This window comes from Megascapheus bottae, chromosome 15 (assembly GCF_031878675.1).
Source record: "Megascapheus bottae isolate mThoBot1 chromosome 15, mThoBot2.hap1, whole genome shotgun sequence".
Lineage (NCBI taxonomy): Eukaryota > Metazoa > Chordata > Mammalia > Rodentia > Geomyidae > Megascapheus > Megascapheus bottae.
This window is the reverse complement of record NC_143523.1, coordinates 645,329-664,230: the sequence shown is the minus strand read 5'-3', so window position 1 is coordinate 664,230 and position 18,902 is coordinate 645,329. Positions and strand designations below refer to the sequence as shown.

The 18,902-nt window shown below is 53.4% G+C and overlaps 1 protein-coding gene across 1 annotated transcript in view; it reads right to left on the bottom strand.

Moving 5' to 3' along the window:
- Cfap46 (cilia and flagella associated protein 46) overlaps positions 1–18,902 on the bottom strand; it is a 97,573-nt gene that overhangs the window by 76,839 nt on the left and 1,832 nt on the right. The window contains exons 5-10 of the mRNA XM_090345573.1: positions 17,346–17,510; positions 16,455–16,578; positions 16,014–16,108; positions 15,376–15,486; positions 10,049–10,148; positions 8,295–8,393 (exon numbers count right to left, since the gene is read on the bottom strand). Coding sequence (XP_090201699.1) covers positions 8,295–8,393; positions 10,049–10,148; positions 15,376–15,486; positions 16,014–16,108; positions 16,455–16,578; positions 17,346–17,510 — 694 coding nt within the window. The remainder of the gene's footprint in view (positions 1–8,294; positions 8,394–10,048; positions 10,149–15,375; positions 15,487–16,013; positions 16,109–16,454; positions 16,579–17,345; positions 17,511–18,902) is intronic.

Below are 18,902 nucleotides of genomic sequence, written 5' to 3'. Positions count from 1 at the left end.
CTCTCCACACACGAGGACATCTCTACACACACGAGAATATCTCTACACACGGGAGGACATGTCTACACACGGGAGGACATCTCTACACAAACGAGGACATCTTTACACACGGGAGGACATCTCTCCACACACGAGGACATCTCTACACAGGGGAGGACATCTCTACCCACAGGAGGACATCTCTACACACGGGAGGAAATCTCTACACACGGGAGGACATCTCTACACACGGGAGGACATCTCTCCACACAGGAGGACATCTCTACACACAGGAGGACATCTGTACACACACGAGGACATCTTTACACACACGAGGACATCTCTACACACGGGAGGACATCTCTACACACGGGAGGACATCTCTACACACGAGAGGACATCTCTACACACGGGAGGATATCTCTACACACACGAGGACATCTCTACACACGGGAGGACATCTCTACACTCGGGAGGACATCTGTACACACGGGAGGACATCTCTACACATGGGAGGGCATCTCTCCACACACGAGGACATCTCTACACAGGGGAGGACATCTCTACACACGGGAGGACATCTCTACACACGGGAGGACATCTCTACACACCGGAGGACATCTCTACACACACGTGGACATCTCTACACACAGGAGGACATCTCTACACACGGGAGGACATCTCTACACACACGAGGACATCTCTACACACACGAGGACATCTCTATACACGGGAGGACATCTCTACACACCGGAGGACATCTGTACACACACGAGGAAATCTCTACACACGGGAGGACATCTCTACACACAGGAGGATATCTCTACACAGGGGAGGACATCTCTACACACGGGAGGACATCTCTACACACACGAGGACATCTCTACACACGGGAGGACATCTCTACACACACGAGGACATCTCTACACAGGAGGACATCTCTACACACAGGAGGACATCTCTACACACACGAGGACATCTCTACACACAGGAGGACATCACTACACACGGGAGGATATCTCTACACACGGCAGGACATCTCTACACACACGAGGACATCTCTAAACATGGGAGGACATCTTTACACACAGGAGGACATCTCTACACACAGGAGGACATCTGTACACACGGGAGGACATCTCTACACACGGGAGGACATCTCTACACACACGAGGACATCACTATGTTGGGGAGGACATCTCTACAGACGGGAGGACATCTCTACACACAGGAGGACATCTTTCCATACACGCGGACATCTCTACACACACGAGGATATCTCTCCACAGACGAAGACATCTCTACACACACGAGAATATCTCTACACACGGGAGGACATCTCTACACACGGGAGGACATCTCTCCACACACGAGGACATCTCTACACAGGGGAGGACATCTCTACCCACAGGAGGACATATCTACACATGGGAGAAAATCTCTACACACGGGAGGACATCTCTACACACGAGAGGACATCTCTACACACTGGAGGACATCTCTCCACACACGAGGACATCTCTACACACAGGAGGACATCTCTACACACACGAGGACATCTTTACACACACGAGGACATCTCTACACACAGGAGGACATCTCTACACACGGGAGGACATCTCTACACACACGAGGACATCTCTACACACGGGAGGACATCTCTACACACACGAGGACATCTCTACACATGGGAGGACATCTCTACACACGGGAGGACATCTCTACACACATGAGGACATCTCTACACACGGGAGGACATCTCTACACACGGGAGGACATCTCTACACACGAGAGGACATCTCTACACACGGGAGGAGATCTCTACACACACGAGGACATCTCTACACACGGGAGGACATCTCTACACACGGGAGGACCTCTCTACACACACGAGGACATTTCTACACTCGGGAGGACATCTCTACACACGAGAGGACATCTCTACACACGAGAGGACATCTCTACAGACGGGAGGACATCTCTACAGACGGGAGGACATCTCTACACACGGGAGGACATCTCTACACACACGAGGACATCTCTACACACGGGAGGACATCTCTACACACACGAGGACATCTCTATACACGGGAGGACATCTCTACACACCGGAGGACATCTGTACACACACGAGGACATCTCTACACACGGGAGGACATCACTACACACGGGAGGATATCTCTACACACGGCAGGACATCTCTACACACACGAGGACATCTCTACTCACACGAGGAAATCTCTATGCATGGGAGGACATCTCTACACACGGGAGGACATCTCTACACACGGAGGACATCTCTACACACACGAGGACATCTCTACACACACGAGGACCTCTCTACACACGGGAGGACATCTCTACACACGAGAGGACATCTCTACACACGCGAGGACATCTCTACACACGGGAGGACATCTCTACACACACGAGGACATCTCTACACACAGGAGGACATCTCTACACATGGGAGGACATCTCTACACACACGAGGACATCTCTACACACAGGAGGACATCTCTACACACAGGAGGACCTCTCTATACACGGGAGGACATCTCTACACACACGAGGACATCTCTACACACACGAGGACATCTCTACACAGGGGAGGACATCTCTAGACACACGAAGACATCTCTACACACGGGAGTACATCTCTACACACAGGAGGACATCTCTACACACGCGAGGACATCTCTACACACGGGAGGATATCTCTACACACGGAGGACATCTCTACACACACGAGGACATCTCTACACACACGAGGACATGTCTACACACAAGAGGACATGTGTACACACGGGAGGATATCTCTGCACACGGCAGGACATCTCTATGCATGGGAGGACCTCTCTACACATGAGAGGATATCTCTACACGAGAGGACATCTCTACACACGGGAGGACATCTCTACACACGAGAGGACATCTCGACACAAGGGAGGACATCTCTACACACACGAGGACATCTCTACACCCACGAGGACATCTCTACACACGGGAGGACATCTCTACACACACGAGGACATCTCTACTCACACGAGGAAATCTCTATGCACGGGAGGACCTCTCTACACACGAGAGGACATCTCTGCACACGAGAGGACATCTCTACACACGGGAGGACATCTCTACACACGGGAGGACATCTCTACACACGGAGGACATCTCTACACACACGAGGACCTCTCTACGCACGAGAGGACATCTCTCCACACTGGAGGAAACCTCTACACACACGAGGACATCTCTACACACACGAGGACATCTCTACACAGGGGAGGACATCTCTACAGACGGGAGGACATCTCTACACAAAGGAGGACATCTCTACACAGGGGAGGACATCTCTACAGACGGGAGGACATCTCTACACATGGGAGGACATCTGTACACACACGAGGACATCTCCACACACGGAAGGACATCTCTACACACACGAGGACATCTCTACACACAGGAGGACATCTCTACACACAGGAGGACATCTCTACACACACGAGGACATCTCTACACATGGGAGGACATCTCTACACACTTAAGGACATCTCTACACACGGGAGGACATCTCTACACACACGAGGACATCTCTACACACACAAGGACATCTCTACACACACGATGACATGTCTACACACGGGAGGACATCTCTGCACACGGGAGGACATCTCTACACACACGAGGACATCTCTACACATTGGAGGACATCTCTACACACACGAGGACATGTCTACACACACGAGGACATATCCACACACGGGAGGACATCTCTACACACACGAGGACATCTCTACACACACGAGGACATCTCTACACACGGGAGGACATCTCTACACACAGGAGGACATCTCTACACACGGGAGGACATCTCTACACACACGAGGACATATCCACACACTTAAGGACATCTCTACACACGGGAGGACATCTCTACGCACGGGAGGACATCTCTACACACACGAGGACATCTCTACACACACGAGGACATCTCTACACACGGGAGGACATCTCTACACACGGGAGGACATCTCTACACAAGGGAGGACGTCTCTACACACAGGAGGACATCTCTACACACGGGAGGACATCTCTACACATGGGAGGACATCTCTGCACACACGAGGACATCTCTACACACACGAGGATATCTCTACACGGGAGGACTTCTCTACACACGGGAGGATATCTCTACCCACGGGAGGACATCTCTACACGGAAGGACATCTCTACACACGGGAGGACATCTCTACACACACGAGGACATCTCTACACACAGGAGGACATCTCTACACACACGAGTACATTTCTACACACACGAGGACATCTCTACACATGGGAGGACATCTCTACACACAGGAGGACATCTCTACACACACGAGGACATCTGTACACACGGGAGGACATCTCTACACACGGGAGGACATCTCTACACACACGAGGACATCTTTCCATACACGAGGACATCTCTACACACACGAGGATATCTCTCCACACACGAGGACATCTCTACACACACGAGAATATCTCTACACACGGGAGGACATGTCTACACACGGGAGGACATCTCTACACAAACGAGGACATCTTTACACACGGGAGGACATCTCTCCACACACGAGGACATCTCTACACAGGGGAGGACATCTCTACCCACAGGAGGACATCTCTACACACGGGAGGAAATCTCTACACACGGGAGGACATCTCTACACACGGGAGGACATCTCTCCACACAGGAGGACATCTCTACACACAGGAGGACATCTGTACACACACGAGGACATCTTTACACACACGAGGACATCTCTACACACGGGAGGACATCTCTACACACGGGAGGACATCTCTACACACGAGAGGACATCTCTACACACGGGAGGATATCTCTACACACACGAGGACATCTCTACACACGGGAGGACATCTCTACACTCGGGAGGACATCTGTACACACGGGAGGACATCTCTACACATGGGAGGGCATCTCTCCACACACGAGGACATCTCTACACAGGGGAGGACATCTCTACACACGGGAGGACATCTCTACACACGGGAGGACATCTCTACACACCGGAGGACATCTCTACACACACGTGGACATCTCTACACACAGGAGGACATCTCTACACACGGGAGGACATCTCTACACACACGAGGACATCTCTACACACACGAGGACATCTCTATACACGGGAGGACATCTCTACACACCGGAGGACATCTGTACACACACGAGGAAATCTCTACACACGGGAGGACATCTCTACACACAGGAGGATATCTCTACACAGGGGAGGACATCTCTACACACGGGAGGACATCTCTACACACACGAGGACATCTCTACACACGGGAGGACATCTCTACACACACGAGGACATCTCTACACAGGAGGACATCTCTACACACAGGAGGACATCTCTACACACACGAGGACATCTCTACACACAGGAGGACATCACTACACACGGGAGGATATCTCTACACACGGCAGGACATCTCTACACACACGAGGACATCTCTAAACATGGGAGGACATCTTTACACACAGGAGGACATCTCTACACACAGGAGGACATCTGTACACACGGGAGGACATCTCTACACACGGGAGGACATCTCTACACACACGAGGACATCACTATGTTGGGGAGGACATCTCTACAGACGGGAGGACATCTCTACACACAGGAGGACATCTTTCCATACACGCGGACATCTCTACACACACGAGGATATCTCTCCACAGACGAAGACATCTCTACACACACGAGAATATCTCTACACACGGGAGGACATCTCTACACACGGGAGGACATCTCTCCACACACGAGGACATCTCTACACAGGGGAGGACATCTCTACCCACAGGAGGACATATCTACACATGGGAGAAAATCTCTACACACGGGAGGACATCTCTACACACGAGAGGACATCTCTACACACTGGAGGACATCTCTCCACACACGAGGACATCTCTACACACAGGAGGACATCTCTACACACACGAGGACATCTTTACACACACGAGGACATCTCTACACACAGGAGGACATCTCTACACACGGGAGGACATCTCTACACACACGAGGACATCTCTACACACGGGAGGACATCTCTACACACACGAGGACATCTCTACACATGGGAGGACATCTCTACACACGGGAGGACATCTCTACACACATGAGGACATCTCTACACACGGGAGGACATCTCTACACACGGGAGGACATCTCTACACACGAGAGGACATCTCTACACACGGGAGGAGATCTCTACACACACGAGGACATCTCTACACACGGGAGGACATCTCTACACACGGGAGGACCTCTCTACACACACGAGGACATTTCTACACTCGGGAGGACATCTCTACACACGAGAGGACATCTCTACACACGAGAGGACATCTCTACAGACGGGAGGACATCTCTACAGACGGGAGGACATCTCTACACACGGGAGGACATCTCTACACACACGAGGACATCTCTACACACGGGAGGACATCTCTACACACACGAGGACATCTCTATACACGGGAGGACATCTCTACACACCGGAGGACATCTGTACACACACGAGGACATCTCTACACACGGGAGGACATCACTACACACGGGAGGATATCTCTACACACGGCAGGACATCTCTACACACACGAGGACATCTCTACTCACACGAGGAAATCTCTATGCATGGGAGGACATCTCTACACACGGGAGGACATCTCTACACACGGAGGACATCTCTACACACACGAGGACATCTCTACACACACGAGGACCTCTCTACGCACGAGAGGACATCTCTACACACGGGAGGATACCTCTACACACACGAGGACATCTCTACACACACGAGGACATCTCTACACACGGGAGAACATCTGTACACGCACGAGGACATCTCTACACACAGGAGGACATCTCTACACAGGGGAGGACATCTCTACAGACGGGAGGACATCTCTACACATGGGAGGACATCTGTACACACACGAGGACATCTCTACACACGGAAGGACATCTCTACACCCACGAGGACATCTCTACACACTGAAGGACATCTCTACACACACGAGGACATATCTACAGACTTAAGGACATCTCTACACATGGGAGGACATCTCTACACACACGATGACATCTCTACACACACAAGGACATCTCTATACACATGATGACATCTCTGCACACGGGATGACATCTCTACACACACGAGGACATATCTACACACAGGAGGACATCTCTACACACGGGAGGACATCTCTACACACACGAGGACATCTCTACACACGGGAGGACATCTCTACACACACGAGGACATCTCTATACCCGGGTGGACTTCTCTCCACAGAGGAGGACATCTCTCCACACGGGAAGACCTCTCTGTACACGCTGGCACCTCTGTGCACACGTGAGGACCTCATTCCACTTGAGTCTCACTGAAGAAGTCATGTGTTGCAATGGCTATGGACACACTGTGAAGGGCTGGAGGACGGTGTCTAACCTACTATGAACATGCTATGTTCTGGAGCCATATGGTCCTTCCTGGAGTCCTGCAATCCAGTCCTCCTCACAGACCTCTGCTGTTCCTTCCAGAGGTGCTGTATTCTTGCCCTGTCTCACACCGTGTTTCCTAACCCCTCCCCGACCAGTTCTCGTCCGGCAGTGCCATCCCTCCATTCCACCAGGCCTCATCGGGCAGTGCCCCCCCAGGCCTCGTCCAGCAGGGCCACCCCTCCCACCAGGCCTCGTCCACCTGGGCCACCCCTCCACCAGGCCTCGTCCAGCAGGGCCACCCCTCCACCAGGCCTCACCGGGCAGTGCCCCCCCCCAGGCCTCGTCCAGCAGGGCCACCCCTCCACCAGGCCTCATCGGGCAGTGCCCCCCCCAGGCCTCGTCCAGCAGGGCCACCCCTCCTCCAGGCCTCGTCCACCTGGGCCACCCCTCCACCAGGCCTCGTCCAGCAGGGCCCCCACTCCACCAGGCCTCGTCCAGCAGGGCCACCCTCCACCAGGCCTCGTCCAGCAGGGCCACCCCTCCACCAGGCCTCGTCCACCTGGGCCACCCCTCCACCAGGCCTCGTCCAGCAGGGCCACCCCTCCACCAGGCCTCGTCCACCTGGGCCACCCCTCCACCAGGCCTCGTGCAGCAGGGCCACCCCTCCACCAGGCCTCGTCCAGCAGGGCCACCCCTCCACCAGGCCTCGTCCAGCAGGGCCACCCCTCCACCAGGCCGCAGAACAACTGCAGCGCACCATCCTGGAAAGGAGAGTCTTTTCTGCAGCTTTACCTCAACAGCTCCTCGGAGGTATAATTTCACTCCACTCTCTAGGGTCAGAGCCTCTAACTCACATTCTAGACATTCTATTTCAATCGGCTTCCCAGAGTCCTGTGGATACAAAAGGCCACTAGTCAGGAAAGCCACCATCTGTCCAGTGACAGGAAGACCACAGAACCTCAGCCATGTACTAGGGGTTCAGGAAAGAGAACACAGATGCATAGCTCTTCTCACTGTTTCCAAAGGCTTCCATGGGAAAGCTAATTTGTTACTGTTGCTTTTACCTTTTCACTAGAGGGGGAAAGCTCATTAGTTGAAGTTTTCAATAATTAAAACAACTCTAATAGACTCCTTCTAGCCATGCAGCCAGTAGGTTTCCCTTTAATTCCTGCCTGTGGCCCTGGGCATCTGACAGCAAGGGCTGTGGAAATGGCCTGTGGTCCTTGGGCTCCTGGCCCTCCCCCCATGAGGGAAAGGCAGTGACGTCCTTCACTAAGGGCTCCTGGAGCAGACCTGGGTCCAGCAACCGTGCGGGCCACCCAGAGCATTTATTCTGCTCCTCTGCTATCAGACCAGTTCCACTCTTGCTGTGACTCAGTGAGCTGTCCCGTTACAGGCAGCTTCGGAAGAGGAGTGCTGGCAGTTGTCAACAAAACCCTTTATCCTCCTTGCAACCAGCAATTTCAGTCACTGATTTTCTTTTTTTTGGGGGGGTGACTCTCTTTTAAAATACCTTCATCAAAATATACATACATTATATATATATATAGATGGATGTATATATTACATGCAGCAAAATATGCTTTCTTTGTTTCTTCTGTTTCCTGCCTTATTATTTCTTCCTTTGCTGGTACTGGGACTTGAACTCAGGGCCTGGGCACTGTCTCCAGCCTCCCTTGACAGTCCCCTGACCCACTGTCCAAGTGTCATTTGGTGACTTTGGTGACAACGGTTTTATTTTCATGGACACAGTATTCTTAGTTCACACTCAAGCACACCAGTGGTCTCCCTCTGGTGGAGCACCCTGCTGTCTGTGCAGCTCCTGCAGACTCTGGAGGCCTGCTGACGTCTACCCCCATGGAAAGGTGGGTCTGGACACAGCTGGTGGCCAATGTGCACAGCAGGAAGGGGCTGCAGCCTTCAAGCCTTCATTGTGTCACCTCCCCTCCCCACCCCATGGCTCAGAGCCTCCCATGGCTTCCTAAGATACAGGCAGGACCACCTGAAGCGGGCCTCCTTAACGCTTCTGGTGCAAGCTCTTGAACATCCTCTGGAGAGCAGTGTTTGTATATGTGAGCATCTTCCCAGATCTGACTGCATATGCTTGAAATGGCAGCAACAGAGAAGGGCAGCTGAGACAGCTAGACATACCAAAAAGCCAGAGGGCTGGGGGGATGGCTCAAGTGGTAGAGAGCCTGCCAGGCAAGCCTGAAGCCTTCAGTTCAAAGCCCCACACTGCAAGTAATAATCTTAAGCAATAAGCAGACGTTAAATAGGAATTCAGTGTCCGTTACCAAGGATAGAGAGCAAGTGAGACGTTGCTTCCATGGAATTTGACGCTGCCCCTAATGTGGGCTGGAGGAGCGAGTGGAGGCCGCATGGGCCAGGCTGGTGACGAGGCGGCACAGGAGGGGCAGAGGGGCACCGTCAGACATCCCATCAGTGTGGCACGCACACGCAGGTGACCACACACAGCACACATGCAGACGGCTGGAGGGGCTCTGCTCATGCCCACATGTGGTATGCTCTGTCATTAAGCTACTTACTTTGCTCTCCATTTCCTTCAGATCTGAGATGCAGTCAGAGGCTACTTCCCGACATTTCAAGTTCAGGCAAAGATGAGCTAATTCAAAAAGCAAAAACATCCTGGAAAGAAACAACAAAAGGGCCCTGGCTGGGCAGGATTCGAGGAAGACGTCGGCATGGCTGTGCACACAGCCCACCTGTCTCTGCTCTGTCGGGACTTGGGAAGGAGCAACAAGTTGACATGAAATAGCAGTATAAGATGCGCCAACCAGCTGCCAGGACTGTCCCGCTGGCCGCCCTCCTTCTGTGACAGGCCTGGCTGCTGTCCACCCCTGTCACCCCGTGCCAGGTCCCCTCCCAGGTCCTCCAAGTGGTGAAGACCCCTCCCCGGGTGGGGCGGGGCCAGGATGCCGCCCTTCCCGGCATCTGTGCTGACGGCTGGCCAGGGGCAGGCAGCACGGGGAGGGACACCTTCTGCCTGGTCAGTGCTTGGATATCCGAGATGTCCAAACAGCCTTCAGTGGCAACGGGCAGGCTTATGCTAAATGTGTATCAAAGCACAAGGACCTGTGGTAGCCCATCAACTTGGAAAGGGAGCCAAGTTGTAGAGGAAACGACATTTGTTAAGATTCCTAAGAGGCTGTGAGGATGACTGGAGAGTGTGCCGTGCACAGACCAGACCAGTCTACTGGCGCCATGCCTGGCCACTACGCTGTGGAGACTGTCCAGTAGCATCTGGCTTGAACACCCGCCAGAGGCCAAACTGTTCCACAGAAGAGCCTCCAGACAGCGGTATGGGACCCCCACGTGTAGTGCCATAGCACCCCTGAGGGAAGACCACAGAGCCCCCAGACAGTGCCTCGGGATCCCCCCTGGGGAAAGGCGGGGCGGGGCGTCCACACAAAGGGGGGACGCATCACCCTTGTCCTGAGGCGGCATCACAGACTGGAGGGAGTATGCAGATGCCTCCAGAACATTCCGTCCAGCTACCACACAACGCCCGCTCTTGTCAGCATTCCTCTCTTCAGATCACAGCCCGAGACTACACCAAGTCTGAGCATATACAAGGAGACGCAAGCAGCTACTTGTATACTATTAGATCATAATTAAATTACAGCTCAACAGCAAAAGATACTACAGAAAATATTCAAACACATGGAGACCAAACAATACACTGCCAAATGCCAGGCATGTAAGTAACTGAAACCATAAAAGGAAAAATCAAAAAGTGACCATGAAAACAGAAATTTTGAAAATACCATAAACTTGGAGAGATGAAAAGATAGTATTGAGAGAAAAATTATAGTCATCAATGCCTCCATTAAAAACAACAAAAAACAAGTTCTAAAAAGAGTTCTCAAATAGACAGACGTATAATGCACCTCAAATACCTGGAAAAACAGGAACAAACCAAACCCCAATTAGGAGATAGAAAGAACCTCAAAAATTAGGAAGTGAATGAGTGGAGACTGAAGAATATGTGAAGAATTAAACAAAAATTGATGATTTGACAAAATAAGATTGATAACCTTAGCTAATTGGACGGAAGATGGAGAAGAGACTCAAATTAATAAAATTAGAGATGAAAAGGGAATATCACAACAAATTCCAAAGAAATCATGAGGAAACCCTACAGAAACATATCCTCACATAAAAAGAAATAGATATGTTCTTTTTCTGGTGACCCTGGGTCTGGGTGCTGTCCCTAGCCTTTTGTGTTCATACCTAATACCCTGCCATTGGAGCTACAGCTCCACTTCTGGCTTTTTATGATTCATTAAAGATGAAACTCTTATGGGCTTTTCTGCCCTGGCTGGCTATGAACCATGATCCTCAGATCTCAGCTTTCTGAGTTGTTAGGATTACAGGCATGAGCCATCAGCACCCGGACGATAAATTCTTAGATAGGGTTAATTGGTTAAAATTAAACTAAGAGGGGGGCTGGGAGTTTGGCCTAGTGGTAGAGTGCTTGCCTAGCATGCATGAAGCCCTGGGTTCAATTCCTCGGTACCACATACACAGAAAAAAGGCTGAAGTAGTTCTGTGGTTAAAGTGGTAGAGTGCTAGCCCTGAGCACAGAGAGCCTCAGAGACAGTGCCCAGGCCCTGAGTTCAAGCCCCAGGACTGGCAAAAAAAATAACCCAATTAATAAATGGGCAAGCAAACCAAACAGACAAGTCTCACAAGCAATACACAAATGACTAATCAATACATGACGATGTGTCCATCATCCTCAGCTACAAAGCAAATGCAATCCAAAATCACAGTAAGAGTCCATCTCACTCCAGTCAGAATGGCAACAGCATCTTCACTATCTCCATCCACGCGTCCCCGAGGGCCCCTGGGGTATGGAAATGACCGGGAGAGAATGTTGAGATCAAGAGACACTGTGCTGGATGGAAGTCCCCGGCAAAATATCCAAAAAGTAAGAAGAAAACAACAAACGCTGGCAGGGAGCAGGAACAAGGGCCGCTCATCCATGTTGGTAGACATGTGAACTGGTGTGTAAATCAGTCTTGGGTCTTCCTGACAGCCCCAGCGTGTAAGAGTCCTGCACACCTCTGTTCGCTGGGGCGCTGGTCACAGGAGCCCAACAGTAGAACCGGCTAAGACACTCCATGCAGGGGAAAGGACAAAGAAGACATGGTGCATGTACACCATGGGATACGACACTGCTACAAGGAAATAATGAACGCATGCCCTTTGCAGGAAAATGGATGCGACCAGAAGACGTCATACTGAGTGAGGCAAGACAAGCAAAGCTTTAAGCAGAATACATGTTTTTGTTCCTGGGTGGAAGGTGAATCTTAGAACACACATAAATTCATGAACATATATGCACATGCATTCTTATACAAAATTATTTATATGGATAAACATAGAACATAAACTAAGGGAATGCTTAGGAGAGGAAAGGGGAAGGGAGAAAGAAAAAGGGTAAAAAAACATTTGCGACACAATTCATGTATCTACACACACACAGCATAAACCACCTCCAAGAGAACCGCTGATCAGTCACAAGCATGGGGAGGGGGAGAAGCAGGGGGCTGGGGAGGGGGAGCAGGGGAGGGGGAGCAGCAGGGGGCTGGGGAGGGGGAGCAGGGGAGGGGGAGCAGCAGGGGGCTGGGGAGGGAGAGCAGGGGAGGGGGAGCAGCAGGGGGCTGGGGAGGGAGAGCAGGGGAGGGGGAGCAGCAGGGGTCTGGGGAGGGGGAGCAGGGGAGGGGGAGCAGCAGGGGGCTGGGGAGGGAGAGCAGGGGAGGGGGAGCAGCAGGGGTCTGGGGAGGGGGAGCAGGGGAGGGGGAGCAGCAGGGGGCTGGGGAGGGGGAGCAGGGGAGGGGGAGCAGCAGGGGGCTGGGGAGGGGGAGCAGGGGAGGGGGAGCAGCAGGGGGCTGGGGAGGGGGGGCAGGGGAGGGGCTGTTCTAGCAGGTGGATGGAGGAGGCTGAATGCTGTCTGAATGGATTGTTTGCGACTATGAAAAGAGAGCAGGGAAAGGTGCTGAAGCTGTCCTGGGACTGAGGGGAGATAGGCAGGGACAGCGTGAGGAGAAACCGAGTGGAATGCATTGTCAGCACGCAGGCATGCCATGGAGAATGGCAACAGGCGGTCAATGCATGGGAACTGAAGGGCTCACATCTTTATTTTTTATTTTTATTGTTTGGATCGTGGGGCTTGAACCTGGGTCTGGGTGTTGTCCCTGTGCTCCAGGCTACCACCCTATCCTGGAGCCACAGCGCCACTTCTGGTTTTCTGGTGACTTTGTAGTGCCTAGGCTGGCTTTGAACTGTGATCCTCCGATCACAGCCTCCTGAGGGGCGAGGAGTACAGGTGTGAGCCACCGCGCCCTGCTGGTTGGTTTAAAATTTTAAGTATTTGTACAGGACTTTCAGTTCAACACATCAGTTCATGAGTGTGTTTTGATCAACATGGGCCTGAACGGCTCAAATCTTCACCCAGGAAACGCTCTTACACACCACTTGCACAATGGTCTACACCCTGCTCCACCAAAACCAAGTTAAAAGCAAGAAAAGAAACACACAAATCTGCCACCCCATCCACAGTCTGCAGATCCGGCCTCTCCCCAGCAAGTTGCCATCCTCCGGATGCCAGAAGCAAGCTTCCTGCCTGTGCGTTGTCACTCCTGCAGCCCCTTGAACTTCCAGAAGGTTCCCCAAGACAGAACATTCCCAGGCCACCCGGCCTCGGAAGCCATGGAAAATGGCAGTAGACTTCCTTGCTCAATGGAGCCCGGCTCATCAGAGGCCTGTGTGAGGGAACCCGCTCAGCCACGGGGCTCCAGGACCCAGAACCCCGACCCTCACGTGTCCCTCTCTGCAGCCCAGAGACCTCCACAGTCTGGTGGCCTCCGGTGGTCAGGCCTCATCCCACACTGGGCTGCGCTGCTCCACCAGGACCAGGGCCAGGGTCCTGGGCAGCCAAATGAAGACACCAGACAGAGGCAGCAGCCGCCACGCAGAAGCTCTGCTCTCTACTCTGGAGCTGGGTGCTAACCACACGGCCCCCAGCCACTGTCATGCAGCCCCAATCCAAGTGCCGCAGTCTGGCCGCGCACACACAGGCAGCGGTGTCTCACCAGCCCAGGCCCCGACACCCGGGGCCGCACTCAGCTGACGGCTCAGGCCGGCTCTTCTCCCGAGCCTCGGCCGCACTTGGCTGTCCCTGGCATGATCCTAGCTTGATTATCTCCCCCGGTCCCGTGGCCTCCTCCCTGCATGCTCCCTGAAGAGGACGCCGTCCCGGAGTCAGGCCCCCTGTCCCTCTCACGGCCTCATCTGAAGAGCGCGCGCTCACTGGTGGCCCAGGGGAAGACGGAGTGACCACGCTCACACCACACCTGCCCAGAGCCCCAGACTCTAACCATCTCACACCTGAGGAGCACTCACAGCCGGTCAGGACGTGAGGGAAGATTCTCAGAGGCCTCCCTGGTGACCAGAGAAAGGGAGAGGCCAGAGCAGAGGGTTTCTCAGCAGCACCACCACCCCTCAGGAAATGGGAAGAGACAAAGCATTCACTGGAGAAGGGCCTTCAGCAGTGACAAGTCACCGGCCGGCTGCCGCACCCCCCATCCTCCAGCCATGGCCTCAAGTCACAGGCCCCGTTCCCCCGCCCAGTCCTGTCCCGGCTGTCCCACACCATAGGCTCTAGAGACACTCAAGGACTTGAGAATGCTGGTGTGCAGAAGCTAAACATGAAGCCCCCTAATGGTGCCCTCCAACAGTGCCAACCTCAGGACACCCCGGGAGAAGGGCGCCCACCTGCAGCCCAGGGGGCCGCCTCACGCCTGCTGTGCTTTCTGCTTTCTGGGAGGTCAAGTGGAAGTGCACTTACTTTTCTTCCTTCCTTGCTGGCAAGCGCTGGTGATCATAGAGACTTAAGTTTTTATAGGTTCTTCTCAGGTTTTCATTGACGTCTTCTGGAATTTCATTTCTAGCCAGTTTGCTAGAATTAAGTCAAACAGTCAGATTTGCTAACATTACTCTGTGGAAAACGAAATCTGTGCGTCTGCTCCCACAGAAGAGCTTCTTTCCCAGCTCCCTTCAGTTTCCCAGCTCAAGGTCTTTTCTCCTCTCCCTCAGCCTCCACACTGTGGCCTCCCCTCTCCCTCAGCCTCCACACTGTGGCCTCCATGGTCACTGGAGTCCCCTTACCCGCTCCTCACAAACACCTTGCTGATACCCTTTGGTCCTGGCAGGACTGCGACAGGCCACAGCCAGGCTCTGCCTTCGGGGAGATTTGGCCCACTCTCGACCCCCACCTCAAGCAAGTGTGCTGGATTTGTGCAGCCCTTGGTCTGCCTTGAGCCTGACCTGGCTCATCCAGGCTTCTTGCCCCAGGGACACTCTTTCTGCTGCAGGCCTCGCTGGACTCTCCATGGTCAGTGGGAGGCAGAGCAAGTAGAGTGGCTTCAAAGCCACTACAGTGTCCCCACAGCTGCAAGCTGCCCAGGGGAGGCCACAGTCACTTACGCCTTCAGGGTGTTAATGCAGAAGGAGACAGACAGGTTAATAGAGCCTTTCATTTCTTCCTTCAACTGGAGCTCGTCCATTAGCTCATGACGAACCTGGTGCAGAACAAGCGGAGTATAGATTTGGATCCAAACAAGGAGTTAGAGACTTAGCTTTGCATCTCGGCTTTATTATTTTACTCCTCCTATAAAATTAATATTTGTAATGAAGGCATATCCCTTCACTGAGCTTTACTTTCAGATCAGGTAAATGTTCTCGGGGCTCACTCCTGTAGAAATTGTAACATTACATGTTTCCTGTAATCCTGTGACCAAAGAAGTGTGTGGCAGTGGTGGGCGGGGCCTGTGTGGCATGGTGTCAGCAGTGCCTTTCCTTTCCCTGGTGTGTGCGGGCGTTTGTGGGCTGGTGGCTCACGTGGCTTTCTGCACAGCCCCATCTCACCATGAGGGAGAAGATCTGCCGGTATTTGTGCGGCACGCTGGCCTTGATGAAAGGCGCCGCTGTGGTGCAGAACTTGGCGGCCTCCTCCATTCTCCCAGCCTCCAGGTAGCACTCCAGAAGCTCCCTGGCAACAGAAAGATGTGAGCACCAACCCACCGAGAAGCTTCCCATGGCAGGCGCCAACCTGAGTCACATGCAGGCACAACGTGTTCCACACACATTAGAAAGAGCCTCGAGGACCATGCAACAGACTGCTCCCGGCAAGGCCAGCAGGGGGGGAGAGGCAGATGCCACCTGCAGCTACAGGGAAGGGGTGTCACTCGTGTCCTAATGACGAGGGACACTCCAAAGGGCGTTTGGAAAAAAACATTTTTTCTCTGTAGCTACTTCACTTACAGGCTCTCCAAACAGCCACGAGCCCACAATCTCTGGGTGGATTTTTTTCAGCGTGCAGTCTGCTTCACCTGGCATCGCCTGGCTCCCTGGCCTGCACAGACAGCTCTCCTTCCAGGCCTGTCCTCAGTGGCCAGGCCAACACTGATGGTCTCTCTGTGTGGGTGACTTCTCGGGGCTGTATTCTCAGCTCACTCCACTCGGGCACGCAGGGGCCTGAGGTTGTCTGTGGCTTAGCTATTTGCTCAAGTGCCCACTCTGCTAAGAATTCACTGCACTAAGATTATGGAACCATAATTCCTTGGATTGGAGACTGGACATGCCTCTCTCGTCAGTAGAAGAGCCACAGTGAGAGGAAACCACCACCTCTGCACCTCTGACCAGACACCATGAGTACACATCGGGGGGCACACAACCTGGCCGTGCAAAACTGCAGTCCAGGGCCACAGAGAGAAGGGGGTCTGTCGCCTGAGGGGCAAGGGAAGGGACCCCACTTACAGCATCAGCTCCGCTCGCCACTCCGTGTCTTCTTCCTCCGTCTGATTTAACACACTGACAATCTGCGAGAGGCTGGGGATCACTAAGTGGTGATATCCCGGCTTGAGGAACGGCCTCACCATGTGCCAGTACAGCACGGATGCATTGAACACCAGGAAGTAATACCTGCAGGCAGGAGCCACGTCAGGATCCGGAGCAGGCCCCGGGGGCTCTGGCTTCCCTGTCCTGGCCGGGAGAAAGAGCGGGTGCCTCCCACAGCCAAGAGAGGCCGCTGGGTCCCGTCTCAAGGACTTCGCCCACCCTGCATGTGCAGCAGGAGGCCTTCCCTGGCCTGTGCTGTGCCTGTGGTGATGACTCTGCATGGCCCCCAAGGCTGGACTGGGCCATTCTCATTCATTCTGCAAAGCTGTGAGCCAGGGAGGGAAGGCAGGGAAGGACCACACACTGGCTGCTGTGGAAGGTGGAGCTGAGTGGATGGAGTTGGGCGGAGCTGCTCCTCCCCCTGGGTTCAGGTACCTCATGTCCTGCCCAATGCCTGGCACCACGCTCCTCTTGGTCCCCAGTTAGCCCTCCTCCCAGATGCCCTCGGGGCCTGCTCTCAGGCTCCTGTCCCAGGGTCCACTACAGGCTCCTTTGCAAACCCCTGCTGTCCTCCGGGCCTGGCTCAGGACAGGGCCCAGCCCTGGGGGAAGCCTGTGGGCCAGGGAAGCCCATCACAGGCCAGCTGTGGGCACCAGAAGAATGCAGGAGGTCCCTCACCCCACATGCCACATCCATTCCAGTTTAGGTACAGGCTTAACAGTGTCAAGGCTGCCATGTTTCTGGAGAAGAAAACATTCACCTAATGGACACCTATGCTGTACTTTCAGCAAGACACCTTTGCAGAGACAGGAGCCCTTGGCCCAGGGCAATCGGCAGTCCACTTGGAGAAATACTTTTAGTTGTATTTATGTATTTATTTATTTATTGGCTTCAGTCTTAAGGCTTGAACTCAGGGCCTAGGCCCTGTCCTTCGGCATTTTCACTTCAGGCTGGCGCTCTGTCAGCTAGAATCACAGCTCTGTTTCTGGGTTTTGGGGTGGTTAAAGCTGTAGATAGCCATTTTCCTAGACTGGCTTTAAACTGATCCTCAGATCTCAGCCTCCTGACTAGCTAGGGTGACAGAGCTGAGCCACCAGGGCCTGAGATGCTGACCTTGAGAGGCTGGGAGTGAGGGGCCCAGGGGACCGGCCATGGAGAAGACAATGGGGCACACCATCTACAAATCCCAAACCAGCACCCACACAGGAAGGCGTGGCTCCATGGGCACGTGTGACACCACGGTCAGGTCCCACACTAATGAGACACCCCTGTGTAGCCGGGCACAGTGGCTCACACCTGTCATCTTACCTACTCAGGAGGCTGAGATCTCAGGGTCTCGGTTCAAAGCCAGCCAGGACACGAAAGTCCATGTGACTCTTATCTCCAATTAACCACCAGAAAACCAGAAGTGGCGCTGTGGTTCAAGTGGTAGAGCAATAGCCCTGAGCTGAAGAGCTCAGGGACAGTGCCCAGGCC